We start from the raw sequence: 24,972 nt of genomic DNA, 5'->3' as shown, positions 1-24,972 counted from the left end.
AGCCTCCTGAGTAGCTGGGACTACAGGCATGTGCCACTGTGCATGTCTAATTTTTTTTTTTTGTAGAGAGGAGTTTTTGCCATGTTGCCCAGGCTGGTCTCAAACTCCTTGGTTCAAGTAATCTGCCCACCTTGGCCTTCCAAAGTGCTGGGATTACAGGCGTGAGCCACCCTGCCTGGCCTACCCAGCTAATTTTTCAATTTTTTATAGAGATGGGGGTCTCACCATATTGCCCTGGCTGATTAGACCCCATATTAAACAACAACCCACAACCACAACAAAACTGTAGAGAATTCTTGGGGGTGATGAGCAAGGTCTGATTTTTTTCCCCCTTCCATTATTTTCAAATGGTCTATAATTTAAGAATACCTTGACTTTTTCATCAATATGAAAGTCGTGCATACTCATCCTAGCAAATCAAGACTCTGGCTCTTGGGATTTAGGCATTTCATGGTGTGGGGAGGATTAGATACATTTATTAAAAACCCAGGCTGAAAAACAAATGTCTTGTCCATCTGGAGATCTTATATTTATTTGAAAACCAAGTTCTGTGAAAGAGCACACTAAACAGTCATATATCTTCTCTTCAACCAAAGACTTGGAGACAGGGTTCTTCAGGTCAGCGCAGAGGCAACGATACATGCATTGAATAGCAGGTCTCAGCACGAATTTCCTCATAAGCATTCCCAATATGAGCCTGGACAATCTTCTTCTTCACATAAGCAAATGAGATGCTGGAAAAGGGAAGAGAAAATAGTAGTAGCTAGGGTCATTCTTAATTTCAAGACATTCTCTCTTTTCTCTTTTACCACTAATTGTTGAAATCTAAAACTAGGCCCCAACCCTGCCTCTGTAGTCCTAATATACCAGCTTCTGCCATTACAGATTATAGTTTCCAAACTCCTAATGGACTGAATACTTTACCCTTTTGAAAACGAGATTCCAGTTTCCAGCTAAAAGCCTCTAAGCCATTTTGTAGTTAACTGCCTTGAAAGCTGTAAACAAGGCTTTTCCATAAGGTATTGCCAAAGGCCGGAAGGGAGCTAATGTGAGTCACCTCAATTCTCCAACAGACTGAGTGATCATGATAGCCTACACTGTCCTGTGCAAGTTGGGTAAAGCTTAGGAAACCATCAAGGCTGAAAGATAATTTTCAAAAGTAAGTTTAGAAAACAGGAAGGTTAGTATAAATCTCCCTTTCTCTAAGGCCCAAACTAATAGTCTTCCTGAGGTATAAATATATTTTCCTACTAATGGCACGTGTCTGCCTTAATATTTATCTGAGATTTCTGCAAAGCTTTTCCTCAAGTGCTGGTCAGTATCTAACACATAGCATGCTAGATTTGCAACCAGACCTTTAATATAACAAATGATACTGTCCTTATGTTTTTAAAAAAAGAGTGGAATGAATTGGCCGGGCGCAGTGGCTCACACCTGTAATTCCAGCACTTTGGAAGGCTGAGGTAGGCGGATCGGCTAAGGTCCAGAGCTCGAGACCAGCCGGACCAACATGGAAAAACCTTGTCACTACTAAAAATACAAAATTAGCCGGGTGTGGTGGCGCAGGCCTGTAATCCCAGCTACTCGAAAGGCTGAGGCAGGAGAATCGCTTGAACCCGGGAGGTGGAGGTTGCGGTGAGCCAAGTTTGCACCACTGCACTCCAGCCAAGAGCAACAAGAGCGAAACTCCGTCTCAAAAAAAAAAAAAAAAAAAAAAAAAAAAAAAAAGTCTGAAAATGTGTTTTTGCTTGGGTGGAATTAGGAAACCTTGATTATGTCTCACAGTGTCTTCAAATATGTGAGGAACACTCAAAAGAAAATGGGGAAATGAAGAATAACAATTTCATGAAATTAGATTACTCCAATCTTTCCCATCTAAAGACCCCCTTTCAACAGTGTTAAGACCCTGGTATAGTAAATGATCTTTGTCAATGGACACAGGCTTGTGGTTAGTCTAACTGACTTCAAAGTCCCTATAAGCACTATGTCTTATACACAGATGTTCAATAGCACCATAGAATAAATGAATGTTAAGGCTCCTATGCCAAAAATACTGCCAAAGGAGATGGGGAGAGAGAAAAACCAGTGAGAAGCCTATATTTGTGCTACTCAAAAGTGTCACCTATGGGCCAGTGCCAGTCCACAACTGTAACTGATCCACAACTGTAACTGATCCACAACAAGGAGCTTACATCAGAATGTAAATTAACTCTATCACTAAGAAAACTGCAGTTCAGCTGATGTTTTGGGGAAGACTTTCTTGATGAAAGAAGCATTGAGCAGATAGATTCTGGAGTAAGCTTCCTATCTCCTTATGGACCTATAAAAATTGTTCGCAGATCAGCCACTTTGAATAACATTAGTAGAGTACGAGTCAAAGAGGAAAGAAAAAGGAATTTGTGGTTATATATGCAGAAAAAGGTTGAAAGAGGGGGAAGTTTTAATATTGTTTAGGTAAACGAAGATTAAACACAAAAGGAAGGAAAAAAGTGAGATGATGTCCTGCAAAAAACATTTGTGAAGTATTGACAAAGAAGTTTCCCTTCATAATTCTGTTGCACACGCACCTCTGGTCCTTAATCATCAATATACTCAAATGGTTCTGGGGGTTCTGGCTCTTGTTCCTCCTCCTCGATTTTTGGACCATGTGCTGCCACAGGTTCCACCAGCTCCTCAATGTCTTCACTGGTATCCTTCAGAATGATGATGCCTCCAATAGAGAGCTGAAAACACAGGGGTGTGCAGAAGCATAAGCTCCACTCATATTTCAAGCGTGCTCCACAATCTGAATACTTGTTAAATGGTACTTTAAAACTACTTAAATGATTTGGAAGTGAAAAACTGGAGTAGAACTTTACTGGGATAAAGATAACTGTGATCTATACGAGGTATTTGCAAACTGAACCCAGTAGTAGCTCTAGATAGTATAAGATGTGATGCTGTTCTACTTGGATGATGCATCCCAATTTAAGGATAGTTATTTCCCAGCCATAGCCATTGAGCCGATCAGCCTCAATCTCACTGCAGGGAGAATGCTTACTGTCCAAATACTGTATCCTAATTCCTTCCTACTCAAGATGTGGTCCTGGGCCAGAAACATCATTATCACCTGTAGCTTGTTAAAAACGCAGAAAAGCTGGCCCCACCCTAGATCTACAGAATCTGCATTCTAACAAGATCCCAGTCAATATGATGCACAGTGAAGTTTGAGAAGCACACCAGTCTAATGCATACTATATTATTTGTGAGGTGATAATCATTTTGAACACAAGAGGAGTATATAAATTAAAAGCCAAATTTTTCTCCAGCAATTTCAGAATGGTGGAGAGAATAACATAGATATGCCAGATACCTGAGGGTTCTTCACTTTAATCTATAAATCCACGTGATGCAAGCTGATGAAAAAATACACGGGAAACAAAAGGGAAGTAGACTGTAGCAGCAATTCTATTAAGCCCTCTCCCAAACATATTACAGAAGGTAAATTCAAACACTAAACTATTCACCCCTCTCTGGTGTGCTAATCTTATTCTATTTGCTTGCCTGTGTCAAAGGAAATGGAAAGCTGCTCTATGTAATTAAATCAGTCAACAGTGGCAGGGCACATCTGGAAAAAAGCGTATTTCTACCAAAGCACATTACTGGGAAGGAAAAGAAGCACAAGTACATTAGTTAAATGATTCACATATGTATAAGCATCTCTGCAGTTCAATCTAATCCGATTTTTACTCATCAGAACTCTGCCCTGTGATGCTATAAAACTGGTGTGCTTTGTGAACTCCAAACTATTTCCCTTCTCCCAACACACACATATCTATATATTTTTCTACAACCCCTTCCCTTAAAGTTTGCTTTCCTTGAAGAGGATCCATTTTATGAATGGACCCTGCCTTTACTGCCAGTACTCCAAGAATGGAGTATAGGGCCACTGTCCTAATCCTCCATAGCCTAAAAGTTTACTTGAACCTAATGGACCAAATGGAGATGAATCTCCTACCAAACAGAAGAAAATACCCATGTTCACACGAGGACTTTCTATTTTTTGGAAAATGTGGATCCAGGTTATGCTATTTCATGCTTAACTGGAATGAAATAATCCAACTTAATCAAAGGAGGGCCTCATCATACAAAAACAATAACAACGACAAAAAATCCCAAAACTAATAATCCAAATCAATACATGGAAAGGGCTATTTATAGTTACACATGGTCTAGGTTTGTTAATGCTTTATATGTTGGTGAGAAAGTTCACACCCTCTATGCATAAGATACATGATTTTCTGTTCTCTGGTGAGGCTAATTACAATTGTAGATATAGGCAACAAAACATTTCCTCTTGCCTCATGGTGGACAGGAAGCAGGGTAGGAATGTTACATGTCTCCAAAACTATAGCTGCCTCTTTCAAACGCAGTGTCTGAGGAAGGGCCCCATGAGCTTGCCACTGAGGGTGGGGGTGGGCCACTGGACGCCCCTTTCTTCACTGCACATACACAGAGGCAGTGTTTTCTTTTTAAAATGAGACACATTAACATGAAATTCATTCTCTCAAAGTGTACAATTTAGTACATTCAAAAATATCTGCCAGCAACCTAAAGAAACTGTGCGCTCATTAGCAGCCACTCTTCATTCTCCCCTTCCCCTGTCCTTGGTAACCACCAATCTAACTCGTCTCTATAGATTTGCCTTTTCTGAACATTTCACATAAAGGGAACCATACCATATGCAGTCTTTTATGTCTGGCTTCTTTTACTTAAAATAACGTTTTCAAGGTTCACACACACTGTAGCATATACCAGTAAGTCTTTCCTTTTTATGGCCAAATAATATTCCATTTTATCTCACATTATTCATTCATCAGTTGATAAGACATTTAAGTTGTTTCCATTTTATGGCTATTATGAATCATGCTGATATGAGCATTAGTGTGTAAGTTTTTGTGTGGGCACAGTTTTCCCTTCTCTTAGGTGTGGAATGGAATTGTTGGGTCATATGATAAGACTACATTTAACTTTTTGAGGAACTGCCAAACTCTTTTTCCACTGTGGCTGTAACTTTACTTTCCCACCATTACTCTATGAGGGTTCCAATTTCTGCATATTCTTGTCAATGATTATTATTGAGTGTCTTTTTGATTACAGCCATCCTGGTGGGTAGAACGTGGTATCTTCTTATGGTTTTGTGTTTCTTTTTAAATTAAGAGATAGGGTCTTGCTATGTTGCCCAAGCTGGTGTCCGGTGGCTGTTCATAGGCACAATTATATTACTACACAGCCTCGAGCTACTGGGCTCAAGCAATCCTCCTGCCTCGGCCTCCCATGTAGCTGGGACTATAAATGGGAACCACTGCACCTGTTATGGTTTTTATTTGCATTTCCCTAATGAGTAATGATGTTGAGCATCTTTTCATGTGCTTATTTGCCCATCTGTACATCTTCTTTGGAGAAATGTGTATTCAAATCATTTGCCCATTTTAAAATTAGGTTGTCTTTTTATTGTTGAGTTGGAGGAGCTCTTTATATGTTCTAGATATAACTGTCTTATCAGACAAATGATTTGAAAATATTTTCTCCTATTCTATAAAGTTTGTATTCCCTGATTTGTGTGTCCACTAAAGTCAATGCTCAATTAACTTAGTAGTCAGCTAACAACTGGACAGGAATTTCCTTAAACACTTTGGAACACAAAGTCTCTCACTCTTTGAAGGAGTGTGTGTGTGTGTGTGTGTGCGTGTGTGTGTGTAGGGCTATAACTTCAACAGGACTCCTCACTTCTTCCTTGCACAGACGTAGGCAGTCTTTTAATTCATAGGTGGACCAACTGCTATAGCTATCTCTGACTTAATTTGAGCAAAGGCTTAGCAATCATTTAGTACTAATGATCACAGTACCACCTACTGTGGTATACCAGTGTGCTCATATGGCCTCATGGCATTGAGCATGTGCCTTACTATCTTACTTCATAATGATCAAAAACACTAGTTATTTCATGTGCTTAGAGTATGCACTAGTTGTGTCCTAATACATCTGTACTGGATTCCCATGCTACTGGCAAGATAAGTTTATAGACACAGTTAGAATATGTTCTCTGTAAAACCGCCACTGAGATGAACCAGGTTGCAGATGAGACAGTGACTGCATTAAAGGTATCCATTGATGATTCTGTTCATTCATTTAACACTACACAGCAACTACTATAGATCAGGCAGTGCTACAGATTAGCATTTACCATTGTTTTAGGTGCTTTACATGTAACAACCTATTTAATCTCCACAACATCAACAGAAGGTAGGTAGCATTACCATATAAATTTTACAGATGAGGAAACTGAAATACAAAGATTAAATGACTTGTCTTAGTCACACAGCTAACAGTAGAAATAAAAACCCAGTTATGCCAAATTCCAGCTCTAAACCACTACATACACTATCTTGCATCCCTTGGCTTTATCTCTTCTAGCTGATAAATTAGTCAGGTTAAGACCCCGGCTCACAATTATAGGTAGGAGTTGTCTTTGACCCACCATCAGGTTGATAAAAATAAGTTTACTCTTGTATAAGGATAAGGATCTAGAAACCGAATCTCTGACATTTTAGACAGATCTAGCATCAGGATGTCTTGGATGGGTCTACTGATGACCCCCTAGTTTTTTACAAGAACCTGGAAGATAAAGGCAGTATCACGCTCATATTTCTGATAAGCATTTGTTTCTAACATGAAACACTCTGTCTTGGAATAAATTAGATTCCATGAAGATCCTTTTCTAACTAAAATGCAAGGCATTTATGACAATGGTGTAATAAAATAGAAAAAAAAAAAAGACAGTGGTGTAATTACCATAATAATCAACACTTATTGAGCAGTCCCAAGTCTTGTTCTCAGTGCTTATTCAATCTGTGCCTCATTTCTGAGTCAGGGATGGTAATCTCTATTTTATACTAAAGAAAATTGAGGCAGAGAGAGATTTAGTACCTGGCCTAATGCCACTTAGCCTGAACAGTATACTCAAGATTCAAATCCTGTATGCTTGGCTGTAGAGTCTATGTTCCTAATCACAATGCTGTATTAGGAACTCCTACATCGTATGTCTGTGGTAGAAGACGGGAGTTTGTAGGGTTACACAGGGAAAAGAAAAATTCTCCCAAATCTATATGAAATGGAAAATGACATGCTCTCTTTTGTTAAATAATTTCTCAGAACTAGTGAGCTTGCTCCAATGCTTTGGAGATTCATCATTCTCTATCGATATTCTATTGTCCTGTGGATTAATATCCCACTGGTATATACAGCTAAGAGCCACTGGTAACTTACTGGTTTGAAAGGCTGGTATCTACAGGTCTCTGGCATGGTTAGGACCTTAAGCTGGGCAGGCATAACTCGGGCTGGGTTATCCAATAACTGGAAGTTTGGCTCAGGTTCTTTTTTCTTCTCTTTTTCTTCCTTTTTCTCTGCCTCATCCTATAAAATAAAATTTAAAAAAAGCTCAATAGAAGTTCATTTCTGTTCCACAGAACCGAGTAACATCTGAAGTTTACTGAGCAGCTATACGGCACAAGAGGTAGTGGTAGGTAGTAATGGAAGTACAAGTAAAGTGCTATCAGACTCACAGGAGGGAAAAGTAACTCTGCTTAGAAATGAGAATGGGATTTGACTTGGTTTTAAAGGAAAAACAGGTTTTTCTACCAGCAGAGATCAGAAAAAGGTCTACCTAAACAAATGATAATCCCTTTGCTTGAAAGGGTCTTTCTTTCTCCTACCCTCATCATCTTGTCTGTGAAAAACCTACTTTGCCCTTCAAAACCTATATTTTAATTGTCATTTCCTCCAGGAACTTTTTACTGATTTGTACCCTTCTATTCTTCCCACAAATGGATATATTTTCTAGAGTTTCTTTCAAGTACAATTTGATGATTCTACATGCTGGGAACAGGATAATTATTTGAAGGAAGCTAAGAGCAAGGTAGAATAATATTCAACTAAGGAAGAATCTCGACCATGACAGAGACAGAGATACTTCAATCCATATGACTACCAAGTTATACCTACCACTTCCATTTTCTCCTCCTCCTTTTTTTCCTTTTCTTTTTCCTTCTTTTTAGCCTTGGCAGTTATAGATAACACAGCAGTAGAAACCTAGAAGAAATGAACAGGGTAAATTGTTGCAATCCCTTATGGACATACAAACATGCAAGCCCTAGAGAACTCAGTCCTACAACACTATTCTACGTCCTAGCAGTAAGTATTTTATATATATATATAAAAAAATAAAATATATATAAATATAAAATCAAATTTTATGTATATATGACTTTATATATATATAAAATCAAGGAATAAAAGGGAAAACTAAGCAGGACATTTATTGAAATAATTTACTACTCTTGTCATCAAGTGAATCTTTAGTTCTTGGAGGCTTGTGTCCAATATAACTCTTCCCTTTTTTGAACTGTAGCCTACCTTGGATATGAATTTGCTATCATGTACTTCCAAAATTGAGATTTGAGGGTGCTTTTTGCTTTATGGGAAAGCAATGGGAAATAGAACAATTTCCTTCAGTGCTGGTTGTAGAGATATTCTCTCTGGACTACATGTCTTACAATGCCAATACACAGTGTGTGAGTGGTTAGTCTGTATTATTCTCCTTCATGGGTCTCACTGAAAACAAAGGTGAAAAGCTGCACAATACTGGTGTAAAAGCTGACTGTTTCAGACCCAAAGGAGGGTCTGAAACATAGCTGATGAAACAAGATGCTGTCAAGGATATTCCTTAACTGCCACCCTCAAATTTGGTTAATTATCCTTACTTATACACAAAATTTACAGCAAATAATCAACAACTGGCCAATATGAAAATTATCATGAGAGAAAGAGCCATTTTCCTACATATAAGGTATCAAAAAAGTATAATTTTACTGAGTAAAACTTTATGGGCAAGTACAAGTCTTTAATGTATTATTCTTTGATTTAATACAGGAGTGTCCTCATATACAGTTGGTAGGAGCATAAAGTGATTATGTCCATTTTGAAAGGCAAATTAGTTAATAACTATGAACATAATGTGCATTACTTTTGATCAAGTAACCTCACATCCAGGATTCTAACCTACAGATATACTCACACAGTGCACAAATACATGTGTATAAAGACTTTCAGGCCGGGCGCGGTGGCTCAAGCCTGTAATCCCAGCACTTTGGGAGGCCGAGACGGGCGGATCACGAGGTCAGGAGATCGAGACCATCCTGGCTAACACAGTGAAACCCCGTCTCTACTAAAAAATACAAAAAACTAGCCGGGCGAGGTGGCGGGCGCCGGTAGTCCCAGCTACTCCGGAGGCTGAGGCAGGAGAATGGCGCAAACTCGGGAGGCGGAGCTTGCAGTGAGCCGAGATCCGGCGGCCACTGCACTCCAGCCTGGGCGACAGCGCGAGACTCCCTCTCAAAAAAAAAAAAAGACTTTCAATTTCAGGCTCACTTGTGTAGGGGTAACAAATGAGAAATAACCTTAAATGAATATCAAAGAAAAAACTGGTAAAACAAACAGTACTACACACAGTAAAGGCATTGTTTTGCAGCTCTGGGAAAAAATGGGATCTGTATACATTGAAAGTTTTAAAAATAAAAAAAAATATATGGTTAATGTGAAAACAACAAGATGCAGAAAAGTATGTAGAGAATAATTCTACTTGTGGTATAAAAAGTACTGACATGTGCAGAGAAAACCTTCAGAGGGATTCAGAAGTTGTGACTCCTGTGACAATGAGACTTGGATGACCAAGAGACAAAAAGGACTTTTACTGCATATTCTTGTGTAATGTCAAATGTTAGCATAAGAAGTTACTCTTAAAACATAAAACATATTCAAAGAAAAAGTAAAATACTCAGTGGCCTATATGTAAGTACAAATGCTGCTTAAAAGGAACAAAGAACCTACCTTTTCCTTTTCTTTTTCTTTTGGTACTTCCAGAGGGGCAGGATATGCAAATGTGGATGGTTTACAGTTCGATTTATACTGAACTTTCGGCATCTGAAGAAATTCCATTAAAATAACATTGGCTTTAAGTATTCTGTGCTCTCCACAAACATACAGATACAAAAGGAGACCAAAGTTTTAATGCAGGCTATATGTTCAACTATGTTATGACCCCTCTCTGAAAGGCATGTCTTCTTTTACTGATTTAGTTTTTAGGTTCTTTACAGAATTACCTGCAGTTCTCTACACTTTTCTTAATCTCTGTGCCTTTGAATGGGCATCCCTTTATCTTTACGAACAAACCAACCTGCTTCAATGGGTAAGTCCTATTCATGGTGTGAGCATCAGATCAACTGTTCTCTCCTTTGTAAAGCATTTGATGGTCTATCCTGCATACCAACTGCCATTTCCCTTCTTTGTACCAGACTAATAACTTACACTAGCCTGTATAATCATGCCTTGGAAGAGTCTAACATGAGCCTAATAGAAAGTCAGCTTTACATTACCTACTGACCAGTTTTAAAGTTTTTTGGTCTGAATTTTTCCTTTCTTTCTTTCTTTCTTTCTTTTTTTTTTTTTGAGACAGAGTCACTGTTGCCCAGACTGGAATGCAGTGGTGCAATCTCAGCTCACTGCAACCTCTGACTCCCGGGTTCAAGCGATTCTCCTGCCTCAGCCTCCCAAGTAGCTGGGACTACAGATGTGCACAACCACGCCTGGTCTGAATTTTTCTCTATTTCTGCATTGATGGAGGATGATAATAAACACCACCATAAGGACAAGGAAACTTATCTTCTCCATCCCATTTTCATTACAAAGAGTAAAAACAGCAATCATAAAACTGTTTGGCAGAGAATAAAATAGGTTATACAGGATGTTTAATTACAATGAGGGATTGGGAAACCAAGGGATTCTTGTTCTGACAATAAAGCTCCTCAATATTTACAAATGTGAGCAGTTTTAATACCAAAACACTTAACAAAGGATAACTGGCTGTACAGCTATACTGAAAAATCAATACAAAGAAATATTCTATTTTTACCAGTCAGTTTTAAGCCTAAAACTTTTCCACTCTCAAAATTTAGTAGAACATTTCAACAGTGATGACCAGATGTAAGAGTTATTTAAAGGTCAAAAAGCCTTTTGACTTTTAAAGAACAAGAAGATGAATCATCAAGTCACAGGACTAAGAAAGACCTAAACACAAACTCCATTAAAAAAATATGACTACAAATGTGATGTCAGGGCATGCAGTGCCTTAAATTTCTGACTTAAGTGAGCAGTTTCATTCCAACAGATTCCCTAGCTCTTCACTGTTTGTCTTGTTTTCTGCTTCTACCAAAGGGTCATCCTCCTATTTTGCCTTTTCCCTTTAGTAATAATTCTGTCTTCCATCAACCACTCGAGCATCAGATAACTCTGAAAAACTAAATCTGAAAGATTTAGTTTAGGTTCGCATTCTTCCTTGCCCAGATTACTACAATAGCATTGTAATGAGTTTCCACTGATACCAGAAAGATCTTTCTAAATGGAAATCTCATGTCCATTTATCATCTGAAATCCTTCAACAGTTCCAAGCCTTTAGTATTAAACAAAATTCATCAGATTGGTATATAAAGCCTCTTCATATCTTTATATTTAGCCCCCGTGCACACCATTATTTCTCAACTAATTACTTGAGGTTACACAGCTAGTAAGGAGATACGATTTTCAAAACTTTCAATGACATACTCCATTCAAAAAGTTGATGATTCAACTTGAAGGGAAAATGTTATTATAAGATGTTAACTCATCTTTAAAATTTAATGGAAATCCTTGCAAGTGGGTGGTAAATATGAATAAGATATGGTGAATAGGAAATACTACAAAGCTGAGGTCTCACAGACATACCTTTAAGTCCTTGTTAAGGCCAATGACACAGGTAGGGGTATAAGCCAATGACAGGAAGTGTGAAAGAGGAAACCAGAACCAGAACTGGGTAAATACAAGGACGCCAACCACAGAAGGCATATGAGTGTGACCAGTTCTGGACTGTAAGGAGATTGTGACATTATGACCACCTGTAGAAAAAGAGAGAAACCATGAACAATAATAATATTGTCCTATTATTATAGTAGGACAATAATAACGATATCTTTCTTTTTCTTTTTTTTTTTTTTAAAGAGACAGGGTCTTACTCTGTTACCCAAGCTCGGGGTGACAGAGTGAAACACTGCACCCAAGTGCAGCCGCATGATCATGGCTCACAGAAGCCTCGACCTCCTGGCCTCAGGGGATACTCCTGCTTTAGCCTCCCAAGTAGCTAGGACTACAGGTGCGCACCACCACACCTGGCTAACTTTTAAATTTTTTGTAGAGATGGAGGTCTCACTATGTTGCCTAGGCTAGTTTCAAACTCTTAGCCTCATGTGATCCTCCCGATTCAGCCTCCCAAAGTCTTGGGATTACAAGCAAGTGAGCCACCACGCCCAGGCAATAATAAAGATTTGTAAGTGCTGCAGTAGGGAAACATCTGGTGATGATTTTAAAAGCACAATTCATATGTGCTGTCTAATATGAAGTTCTTGGAATTAGTGAGTTATCCAGGCTCTGCAAAATTGGAAGTATACTTTTAACTGGATTCAGCAAACATCTAGACTTACTTTCTCTATAGGCAGGCGTTTTTCAAAAACTAGCCCTGAAGGGTATCAAAACTGTGATGCTAAATTAAGTATTAATCTGCATTATGTATTGGTTTTTCATGTGCTAATAAAAAGTAAAGTTTTAGTATATACTTTTTGCACACAATAGCAGAGGCAGGCATAGATATTGTTTGCTTAGTTTTACTCTTTCTGCTTCAATCATATGCAAATACATATTTATAATATACTTACACATTTATAAAAATTTATATAAAACAGTAAAGAATATGTTCTGATTCTTGGTCTTTTAGGTGCTAAGCAGCATAAACATCAGATTTTTGAGAAATATCACTTATAAATTATGAAGATTTATATGCAGCTACATAAAAATCTAAGAAAGCACTGAGCATTACCCTGTGAATTATTAAATCACTTAAATTGGTGGGAGGAGCTCTGACATTAACTAGCCCTGTAACCACGGACAAAACACTTTATTTCTAAGTCCTTTTCTCCCATTAGCAAAATGAGGGGTTGAATTTGAACACTTGAACTAGAAAAAGAAAACCTCTAACCCTTGATTCAACTGAAAATTTTCTAAGGAAATACAGTATGTAAAAGAATGAAATCAGAGCTGCTTCTGTTTAATCAGAAGGTTGGACTGCTGGGAGAATATATGGCCTGGAACCAGGGGTCCCCAAATCCTGGGGCTGTAGACCTGTCCATGGCCTGTTAGGAACCAGGCCGCACAGCAGGAGGTGAGTGGAGGGCATGTGGGCGTTACCACCTGAGCTCTGTCTCCTGTCAATTCAGCAGTGGCATTAGATTCTCAAAGCAGTGTGAACCTTCTTGTGAACCGCGCAGGTGAGGGATCTAGGCCGAACGTTCCTTATGAGAATCTAATGCCTGCTGATCTGAGGTGGAAAAGTTTCATCCTGAAACCACCCCACCCTTCTCGTGGAAAAAACAATTGTCTTCCACAAAACCTGTCCCTGGTGTCAAAAAGGTTGCAGACTGCTGCCCTGGAATATTACTCTACAGAGTGATAAAGTTTGAAAGCCAGTGAACTAGAGCTAAGATCCAAGTCATCAGTTGGGGAGAGCTGGTGAGTCCTTGTAAGGCTGAGATTCTAGGAGGCTATGAGGGATTACAAACTCAAATGCCTTTAGGAACGAGTCAAGTAAACAAAGAAGGAGTAAGTGGGCTGGGAGCAGTGGGGATTGAAGCAAACTGGAAAGTACATGTCCTATTTAAAGGGAGCTTGTTACTAGGGGTGTAGGTCCAGGGTTACTAGGTCATTTTGTTTTTAAAATTGAAGCAAACTGGAAAGTACATGTTCTATTTAAAGGGAACATCTTACTAGAGTGTAGGTCCAGGGTCACTAGGTCATTTTGTTTTTAAAAGTAGACTCTGGATTTTGACCAAAATCTTGCAAATTTTGTTAGGCAGGCAAAACAAAATACACCATTGTCAGATTTGGCCCATGTGCTAGATGGTAACAGTGTTAGTGCTGGATCACAGAACTTTGAAATGCAAGTATCTTCATTTAAATAATATATCCTATAAAAATGGGGCTTGTCTGTGCCTAATCAGGGCCTTAACTTGAATTCCAACGTGGATTCCTGTTGCTCACATTTCTCTTCTCTTGATCTCAGTGTTTTACAGGCACCTTAACATTTTGCTTGCAGTCAAGAACCAAACACTGACTTGACTTTACTAAACCAAACAGCATTTTAATTTTTATAAGAATCAGGGTTCTACTGTTCAACCAAATAACCTAGATTTTCTTAATACTCCACTATAGATATTTAAAATTTTCATCTGAAAAAAAGGCCAGGTATACTTTAATTTTGTTTTTCCAATAGAAATGAATTATATACATTTATTGTCTACTTGTACTCTTCCCTATGCTAACCCCCATTCACTGAATGCTTACTATATATTGAGGATTGTTAATGACATACTGGAAAAGATCCTAAGGAGACTCCAGTCTCACAAAGAAGACAGATAATTCAATAATTAAAATAAGACATGAAACTATTATGATAGCTATAAACCTGGGTGCTAGTGGGAGCATTTCACTAAGACATAGTAACTAACCTGGGATGGAAGCTGGGGAGGGCAGAAGAGAGGAAAAGGATGCCTAGCTAACGTGCTATCTGATCTAACTTTGAAGCTGAATTTCCTTTTAGTTCAATGAAATCTATCTTCTTCGAACTTAGAAGCTAAATTAGTCCTTTGTTCTAACATTGTGAGATTTAATAAACAAGGTAGAGTTTATCATATTGATAATTTGCAGTTTAAAAAACTTCAATCATCTTCTTTATCTTCGGCTTTTCTCCCTGAAGAGACTGAATCACTGAGTGAGTTCTCATAAACTTCAACTTCATTCCATCCTTTGAAGTTGCTCTCTCTAGACTTTTCTCTACTACCAGTAATTTTCTTTTTCTTTTTTTCTTTTTTTTTGAGACGGAGTCTCATTCTGTCGTCCAGGCTGCAGTGCGGTGGCGCAATCTCAGCTCACTGCAACCTTCACCTCCCAGGCTCAAGCGATTCTCGTGCCTCAGCCTCCTGAGTACCTGGGAATATAGGCATGCACAACCATGCCCAGCTAATTTTTGTATTTTTAGTAGAGATAGCATCTCACCATGTTGGCTAAGCTGGTCTCGAACTCCTGACCTCAAATGATCCACCCGCCTCAGCCTCCCAAAATGCTGGGATTACAGGCGTGAGCCACCAAGCCTGGCCTACTACCATTAATTTTACTGAGAGAAGATCAAGACTGTAAATTCTTCTAATGCAGTTACAGCATGGTGTTCTACAAGGATAGGTTATTAAAAAGTGAAAAAAGGACATGAGATTAATTTTATGCTCATAACAGTGAACACTACAGTATACAACTTTTATGTAGGGTTGGGTATGGTGGCTCACACCTGTAATCCCAGCACTTTGGGAGGCCAAGGTGGGTGGACTGCCTGAGATCAGGAGTTCATGACCAGCCTGGGCAACATGGTGAAATCCAGTCCCCACTAAAATACAAAAAATTCGCCAGGCGTGGTGGCGTGCACCTGTAGTGCCAGCTACGGGAGAGGCTGAGGCAGAATTGCTTGAATCTAGGAGGTAGAGGTTGCAGTGAGCCGAGACCATGCCACTGCACTCCAGGCTGGGTGACAGAGTGGGGCCAAAAAAACCCCCAAAACAAAAAACTTTTATGTAATAAATGTCTAAAGCAAAAATTGTTATAAATAAAGAGAAATAGAAGCACCAAAACTTGATTGGTCCACAAGACAAACAGATAAAGCAAAAAAGCCCCAAACAAAGAAAAAAAGAAGGAAAAAAAAAAAAGAAGAAAAAGAAAAGATAAACAGAGGCTGAAAGAAGAAGGAAGGAGAACACAGTGAGATGACTTGTAGTAAATCTGGCAGAGAAGAGGCGAAACGTAGAATTATCCTTCCCCAATTCTTTTTTCTTAATATGTAATTTCGTTTTTATATTTTTAATTAAAAATTTCTTTTTCTTTTTTTTGTATTGTTCCTTGCAGAGCAGGGCTACCCTACAGGTAGTGTGCCCAGAGCAGACTCCTCCAATTCGTAACTAGTAACCCTAATATTGTAAAAACCAGCAAAAAACTGTGGTAGTGGTGAACAAACAAGTGAAGGGGTGCAGTCTAAAATCATACACTTTAAAAAGTGGCAGCTAAAAGAGAAAAAAAAGATTACAGAGCAGTAAAATGCTATCCCTAAATCTTGTTTTAACTACTCACCACCAAAAGAAGTAATCTGAAAAGGTTACATAATGTATTCTTCAAACTATGAAAATCTGGAAAAGGCAAAACTAAAACTGTGGAGACAGTTCAATTAGAATGAGTAGTAAGTTCAGGAGATCTACAGTACAGCATGATGACTACAGCTAATAATAATGTACTGTATATTTGAAAATTGCTTAAAGAGATCTTAAATTTTTTCATAACAAAAAATGATAAGTATGAAAGGAGACAGATATGGTAATTAGCTTGATTTAACTATTTACTATATATATTAAAACATCATGTACACAGTATGTACAATTTCTATCAACCACACCTTAATAAAATAAAAATAAATTTTTTAAAAAGAAAAAGAATGAAAAAGGGGACATCACTACAGATTCCACAGACATTGAAAAAGTAAGAGGATATTATAAAAAACTTTCAGTAAATTCATAACTTTATTTACTAAAACAAAATAAAATAAAACCATGGAGATAGTAAAAAGGTCAGGGGCTTATGGGGAGGGCAAGGAGGGATGAATAGGTTAAGCACAGAGAATTTTTAGGGTAGTGAACCTATTTTATATGACACTGTTACGGTAGATACATGTTATTAAAGATCTATCAAAACCCATAAAATGTACAACATAAAGAGTGAACTCCAATGTAAACTAGGGACTTTAGTTAATAATAATGTGTCAATATTGGTTCATTGATTGTAAGCAAATATACCACACTAACACAAGATGCCAACAACAGGGGAAATTGGAGGAGCAAAGGGGACATATGGAAACTCTGCATTTCTTACTCAATTTTTCCTAAAAATTTTTAAAAGCCCAATTAAAAAAAACTTAATTATTGATAAAATCCAGCCAATTAAGTGTCTAGACTTAGTATAGATGATCTAAGAATGAAAAAGCTGCAATAAAAGAAATGGGCACTGAATCCATTTAAATATGAAACTAAGACCATACAATTGTAAGAATTATGATTTCTGAAGACAATGTAAATATCACAAACTGTTGACAACATAAACACATAATATAAAAATATTGGAAGGTAGTGAAGAATGAGAAGGGAGAAACTATGGATATCCATATATGTAGCTTGTAAATGGGAGGGAATCAATACCATCTAGAATTGAAATGGTTTTTACCTAAAATATTTATAGAATATTTCCTTTATCTATAAACAGCTGCAAGGAAATATTTTTTAAATTAAAAAGAAAGAGAAAAGTAAACTATGCCTCAATATTAAAATTTTAACCAGAAAACTCTCAGCTTCTTGGAAAATAAAAACCAACCAAACAAAAAACTCCATTAGACAAATAGGTTAAAAGAGAGGAACATTTGCCTCAAAAATTTAGAAAAGAACACCAAAGTTATAAAATAGCAAATAATAAAGATAAGATCAAAAATAAAGAATTTACAAAAAAAGAACAGAGTAAGTACACAAACAGAGAAATTACTGGCAAACCTAATAAAGAAAAAAGGATTAATCAAATTAGAAAGGAGATGTGGATTTTTTTTTAAAGAAAGAGGCCATATGAGGGAGATTATCTAAAATTATAAAAGGACTCTGAAAACTGTAGTATGATTAAAACACTCTCAGCAAGTAGAAAACCCAACAACATTAAAAACAAAAATTTATGACAGTCATCAAATAACGGCAGCTTCTTTTCCTGATCTCCTTCACTACAAATATACACACATTCCTAGTTGACTGAGGAAAGAATGACTGCAACAAATAAGGTAACAGTGTTTTTCTTAGAAGACAATGGCTAATAAATGTGGAAAAAATGCTTCCTTAATAATAGAACTACTATTAAAAACCTTGCAATGTTATTCCTCACCTTTCAAATTAGCAAAAATAAAAAGGATTATATTCACATGGATAGGGTACATCAAGAAAAAGAACCACATAGTTGAACAATGAAGTATGTATATGCTCTTCTCCTCTGATCCTATTGAAAGGTCACCAATAATAACGTTAAGGCATATGTCAAATGAACTCCAAGTCTAAGGAACTAAAGCACACCACTCTATCTTTGAAACAGACTATGGTATTATAGTGGACAGTGAGAATTCTGGAGCCAGATGGCACAGCGTGCTCTGTATGCATTCATTAGGTAAATATTCAATTTATTTTATAAGTGATTTGGCTGCTAGAATTTATTTAAAATATGTTTTCCTCAAAAATGATTCAATGTCAACTTGTTTAAAATTCATATAATACTAAGAAAATTAAAGGAAAAATAAATTGGCTGGGCACAGTGGTTCACATCTATAATCCCAGCACTTTGGAAGGTCGAGGTGGAACACTGCTCGAGTGCAGGAGTTCAAGACAAGCCTGAGAAACATAGTGAAACCCTTAGTGAGATCCTATCTCTATAAGAAGTGTAAACAATTAGTTGGGTGTGGTGACATATGCTTGTAGTCTCAGCTACTTGGGAGGCTGAGGCAAGAGTATTGCCTGAGCCCAGGAGGTTAAGGCTGCAGCGAGCCATGCTCGTGCCACTGCACTCTGGCTTGGGTGACAGAGTGAGACTCTGTCTTAAAAGAAAAAAAAACAAAAAACCAACCAACAGTCACTTTACTAAGTGATAGGCACTGTCACCACTTTCAGTGTCACTAGGCTGGAGTGCAGTGGAGCAATCGCAGTTCACTGCAACCTCTGCCTCTCGGGTTCAAGTGATTCTCCTGCCTCAGTCTCCTGAGTATCTGGGATTACAGGCCTATGCCACTGCTCCTGGCTAATTTTTTTTTGTATTTTTAGTAGACGGGGTTTCACCATGTTGGCCAGGCTGGTCTTGAACTCTTGACCTCAGGTGATCCACCTACCTTGGGCTCCCAAAGTGCTGGGATTACAGACGTGAGCCACCGTTCCTGGCCAACAGCCTGCACTCTTTTTTTTTTTTTTTTCTTTGAGACCAAGTTTTGCTCTTGTCCCCGCTGGAGTGCAATGATGTGATCTTGACTCACCACAACCTCCATCTCCTGGGTTCAAGCAATACTCCTGCCTCAGCCTCCCAAGTAGCTAGGATTATAGGCATGTGCCACCACACCCAGTTAATTTTGTATTTTTAGTAGAGACGGGGTTTCTCCATGTTGGTCAGGCTGGTCTCGAACTCCCAACTTCAGGTGATCCACCTACCTCGGCCTCCCAAAGTGCTGGGATTATACGCGTGAACCACCATGCCCGGCCTGTACTTTTTCTTTTTTTTTTTTGAGACGGAGTTTCACTCTCGTTGCCCAGGCTGGAGTGCAATGGCGCGATCTCAGCTCACTGCAACCTCCACCTCCTGGGTTCAAGCAACTCTCCTGCCTCATCCTCCTGAGCAGCTGGGATTACAGGCATGCGCCACCACGCCCAGCTAATTTTTGTGTTTTTAGTAGAGACGGGGTTTCTCCATGTTGGTCAGGCTGGTCTTGAACTCCTGACCTCAGGTGATCTGCCCACCTTGGCCTCCCAAAGTGCTGGGATTACAGGCGTGAGCCACCATGCCTGGCCAGGCCTGTACTCTTAAATGTACATGATCTCTATGAACTGCAGGCTCCAAATTTTCTCCAGGAATAATTTGCCTCAGACTCAATTTCCATTATGTCATATAGTTAGAGCAGATAGTTATTTTATTAGATTTAGTTTAAATAAATAAATCATGAAGACTTAAAAACATTTACCTGCATCCAGTATGCCCTGGGCCAGAATAGCACCAAACTTGGCCATGACATCATCATGCTTATCATTGATGACTTTGGAATACAGCTGTCTGAACTGATTCACCTGAAGGAGCAACAGAGAGAATTACAGTCTAAGTCTATTCATTTGTGGTACCATTTTAGAACAGGGAATAATATTGCTCCAATGATAATGAGACTTAGTTCTGAGTTTTGTAATACTCAAGAGAGGGATATGGACCAGACTTGCAGGCAGAGCAGTTCCGTGGTTGAAATCACGGGTGTTATGACCTTTTAGTGTGGGAGCACCAGCTCTGTCTTCAATCCTCATTCCACAGTGGATGTTTCAAAGTCAAAGGAATGTTGAATGCGATTTCATACATTACCACTGTTAGTCAGCAGGCCTAAAGAGTCCAGGCAAACACTAAGGCTTTCATTGCATTTTGAATTATAGCTATTCTGTTTACCACCAATCTTGCGGGTTTCCTACAAAGCATAGTCCTTCAGTTCCACCTTAAAGTAAATTACCCTTCACCAAAGCTGTGTGAGGTATTTTTTGGATTAAGTATATTCACATAAAGATTTCCATTATCTACTCACATTAATTTTCTGAGGACTTGTCAGAATCTGTACTCGTACCAAAAGGAGCATATCAGAATGGAAAATGTGCTGACTCACTTAGGGTGGGATTACTGGTAATTTTTTATCCTTTCTGCATTTTCTAAAATTAATATGCATTATTTTTATGATTAGAAAATATATTTATAAAATATATTCTGTATGAATAAAGAGAATGATTCCTTTAAATCTGTTTGGGTGACAATAAGTAAACTATTTTATGCTTCTTCTATGTCTTACACTTCTCTGTTTTCCCAACAGTGCTTTTCAAATGGTAGGCACCCAGGAAGAAGTCGGCTTGTTCAAGAAGCACATAATCATGGAGCTCCCCAAATCTGCCAAAAGCAGAAAATATCAAATTTGAGTTTCCTAATATAATGACTTTATCTGCATTACATATTCTTTCAGAATCTTTTCCCCCTTTTCATTTGTCTTGGTCTGGGAGGCCACAATGTCATATAGTGGCAGAATAATAGAATCACACAACCCTGGCTTATAAGCTGTTCTTATAAGCGGTTTGGGTAAGTTACTACCTTTTATGAACCTCAGTATCTTCATCTCTACAGGGATGTTAGCACCTACCTTACATGGCTATTATAGGATTATATGAGGTAACATATATGTAGTGTAATGTATAAAGGGCATCTCATAGCTCAATAAGCATGACTGTTTCACCATATAGGGGAAGAATCCTACCAATCCCTCCTATTATCTCGGCAATCTAAATGCTACAAAGAAATAATATTCCTTGAACATGGTTCTCATTTTTTATTCACAGGCAGCAACAGAATATAGTGGGGAAATAATGAACTAACTACCACTACCTAGCACACAACCACTTAAACCACTTACTTCTCTAGGATTTAACTATAAAACCTAGCATGATTAAATCATCACTAAATTCCCCTCTGCTTTAAAAAATTCTCATGTGGCTGGGTGCAGTGGGTCACAACTGTAATCCCAGCACTTTGTGGGAGGCCGAGCAGGGTGAATCACCTGAGGTCAGGAGTTTGAGACCAGCCTGCCCAATATGGCAAAGCCCTGTCTCTACTAAAAATACAAAAAATGAGCTGGGCATGGTGGCGGGTGCCTGTAATCCCAGCTACTCGGGAGGCTGAGGCAGGAGAATCGCTTGAACCCGGGAGGCAAAGGTTGCAGTGAACTGAGATCACGCCACTGCACTCCAGCCTGGGCAACAAGAGCAAAATTCCATCTCAAAAAAAAAAAAAAATTCTCATGTTTGATGCTTTTATTCTGGTTCCACAAGTCAAATTTCTTTGATTCTGAACTTATTTTAGATGAACACTTACATTAGCTTATATAGGATGGAAATTTTATGTGCTAAAGGCTGAAGAAATATTTCATGAAATTATAAAAAGAAACATAGAAGAAAGCACTGAATGTACATTATAGGGAAGAATTTAAATATAAAATTACACTCAAAATAATGGAAAAGCATTCAGTAAAACTGAAAAATGGATAAAAAAAATCAGTGCAAACATATAATAGGCTTATCTAACTAATATTAAGTAGAATGCTTTAAAAAGCTAGTTTTTATCATTTTAAATTTTTTCTTACATTTTATTGCTTATGTATCAGTAACTTAATTTTCATTACTGTAATTCTTGGTAAAGAATTCCCTCTATTCACATCTAGTTACAGATATGAAGACTAAAGACAAGCAAAACAATTGGTTTGCTTGCTATCACAAGCAATTAATGGTAATCAGGGTGAGAATTAAGATTTTCCAACTCAATTTCATTGTTATGAATAGTATGGTTCCCCCGCCACCAAAAAAACCATAAAGTAGAATTTGCAGGAGAAAAATCGTATTAGTTTCCCATTTTATTTCACAACAATCTCACAAAAAAAGACAATTAAAATTTTATGCAACTCTGTGATCCATGCATTGTACTATGTATGAGTATTTAAAATCTACCTTCTCAAAAAGCATGCATTTTTAACATTCATCAAGTTTTTACTTGTATACTGCTGGGAAAAAGCCCACTCTTAGATGTCAGGGAGAAAGCAATAACGTTCCTTGGAGTTGTTTCTGTTGGTACTTATCATCTGAATGTGACTCCTCCTTTCTATTTTTCTATCTTCCTGGTTATGGAAATGTAGCTGTACATCAAGGATCAGTTTTGGAGGTGTTTTTTCTTTTTCTTTATTTCTTTTTTATTTTTTTGTTGAGACGGAGTCTCGCTCTGTCACCCAGGCTGGAGTGCTGTGGCTGGATCTCAGCTCACTGCAAGCTCCGCCTCCCGGGTTTACGCCATTCTCCTGCCTCAGCCTCCCATAGCTGGGACTACAGGCGCCCGCCACCTCGCCCGGCTAGTTTTTTGTATTTTTTTAGTAGAGACAGGGTTTCACTGTGTTCGCCAGGATGGTCTCGATCTCCTGACCTTGTGATCCGCCCGTCTCGGCCTCCCAAAGTGCTGGGATTACAGGCTTGAGCCACCGCGCCCGGCCATCTTTTTCTTTATTTCTTTTTTGAGATGGAGTCTGGCTCTGTTGCCCAGGCCGGAATGCAGTGGCACGATCTCGGCTCACTGCAAGCTCTGCCTCTTGGGTTTACGCCATTCTCCTGACTCAGCCTCCTGAGTAGCTGGGACTACAGGCGCCCGCCATCACGCCAGGCTAATTTTTCTATTTTTAGTAGAGACGGAGTTTCACCATGTTAGCCAGGATGATCTCGATCTCCTGACCTTGTGATCCGCCCACCTCAGCCTCCCAAAGTGCTGGGATTACAGGCGTGAGCCACTGCGCCCGGCCTGGAGGTGTTTTTTCTGTCTGTGAAATTATATTTGTGCTTATGACTTCAACTATATGTCTGTAATTCCTTCTATGAAATTCTTGAGGTGAGATGTATTTTGGAATTCAGAATTTAGAAGGCTAACATGATGCATATCTACATATTATACAATACACCCAGTGTAGTATTGCTCCATATATTATTATATCCCATAATAAATTATTTCTGAAGTAGCACAATATATAAATATTTATACTAAGTAGGATAAATGATAATGAATTAATAATTGCATCCAAATGAGTCTTTAAAAACAAACAAATCTCTTTGAATTTTCAGAGCTTTTTGGATTTTGAATGGTAAAGGGCTATAAACACCCACCCACACACACGTTTTTTTTTCCCTTGAGACAGTCTTACTGTATCACCCAGGCTGGAGTGCAGTGGTGTGATCTCAGCTCACTGCAACCTCTGCCTCCCAGGTTCAAGTGATTCTCCTGCCTCAGCCTCCCAAGTAGCTGGGATTACAGGCACCTGCCACCATACCCAGCTAATTTATTTTGTATTTTTAGTAGAGACGGGGTTTCACTACATTGTCCAGGCTGGTCTTGAACTCCTGACCTCGTGATCCGCCCGCCTTGGCCTCCCAAAGTGCTGGGATTATAGGCGTGAGCCACTGCGCCTGGCCTATATAACTTTTTTTATGGCTAGTTCCCAAATCTCCGTATTTAGCTTCTAATTTTTTTCCTATGCTCCCATGTTATTTCCAACTGACATGCTGTCATGTCAAACTGAATATGCCTGAAATGAATATTATCTTTATTCTTCCTTCAAAATATTCTTGTTGATGCTCTCATGACTTCCCCATTATCAGGATCCCAAATGAGTTTTCAGCTCCCTCCTCAATTTTATCAGCATTAATTTGCTTATGGCAGTTTTGGTAGCCTTTTTCTTTTTTATTACCACTGACACTGTAAAAGTTCAAGTCCCTATCTTAAAATGACAGTGTGGTAATAGAGATAGACTACTACTTACAAATGTGCTATGCTATAAAATTATATATACCGTGATTTATTTTAGAACTGCAGGAGCTTTAATTCTACTTCCAAAGAGGGTACTTGTCAATGATAGGAGAAGCTTTCCTATACCAGGCCTTAGGCCAAATAATATTGGTAATAGGAACATCAGATTCTATACTTACAGTGTAATATTTTGATGTGAGTTTATATATGATACTTAATATGTACATGTTCAAGTAACTGTTAATGGTGATTTTTTGTTTGTTTGTTTAGAGATAGGGTCTTGGGATGTTGTTCAGGCTGGCCTTGAACTCCCAGGCTCAAGCAGTTCTCCTGCCTCAGCCACTGTGCCCATCTTAATGGTGGATTTCATTTAACAAGAATAACAAAAGATAGATAATTTAATAAAGAGGAGAGTTGGGTTCTTAGAGCAAAATAGCTCCAAGGACCTAAAAAAGAACATTACCCGTGTTAAATGTGAACCTTTGATCTAGGGATGTGTGCATGTTCCTGGGTTTATGTTTGTGAGCATGAGCTAGCGAGAAACTGAGAGAAACAAAGCAAAGATGTACTGGA

The 24,972-nt window shown here is 38.4% G+C and overlaps 1 protein-coding gene across 1 annotated transcript in view; it reads right to left on the bottom strand.

The window, feature by feature from the left end:
- Window positions 1-507: 507 nt before the first annotated feature.
- The window catches only part of PSMD1 (proteasome 26S subunit, non-ATPase 1), a 122,597-nt gene continuing 98,132 nt past the window's right edge, over window positions 508-24,972 (bottom strand). Inside the window, exons 19-25 of the mRNA XM_005574575.5 lie at window positions 20,012-20,114; window positions 11,857-12,026; window positions 9,928-10,020; window positions 8,044-8,130; window positions 7,309-7,455; window positions 2,568-2,723; window positions 508-734 (exon numbers count right to left, since the gene is read on the bottom strand). Coding sequence (XP_005574632.1) covers window positions 2,577-2,723; window positions 7,309-7,455; window positions 8,044-8,130; window positions 9,928-10,020; window positions 11,857-12,026; window positions 20,012-20,114 — 747 coding nt within the window. The 3' untranslated portion in view covers window positions 508-734; window positions 2,568-2,576. The remainder of the gene's footprint in view (window positions 735-2,567; window positions 2,724-7,308; window positions 7,456-8,043; window positions 8,131-9,927; window positions 10,021-11,856; window positions 12,027-20,011; window positions 20,115-24,972) is intronic.

Source organism: Macaca fascicularis, chromosome 12 (assembly GCF_037993035.2).
Source record: "Macaca fascicularis isolate 582-1 chromosome 12, T2T-MFA8v1.1".
Lineage (NCBI taxonomy): Eukaryota > Metazoa > Chordata > Mammalia > Primates > Cercopithecidae > Macaca > Macaca fascicularis.
The sequence above is the reverse complement of the archived record's forward strand: the minus strand, read 5'-3'. Positions and strand labels throughout refer to the sequence as shown.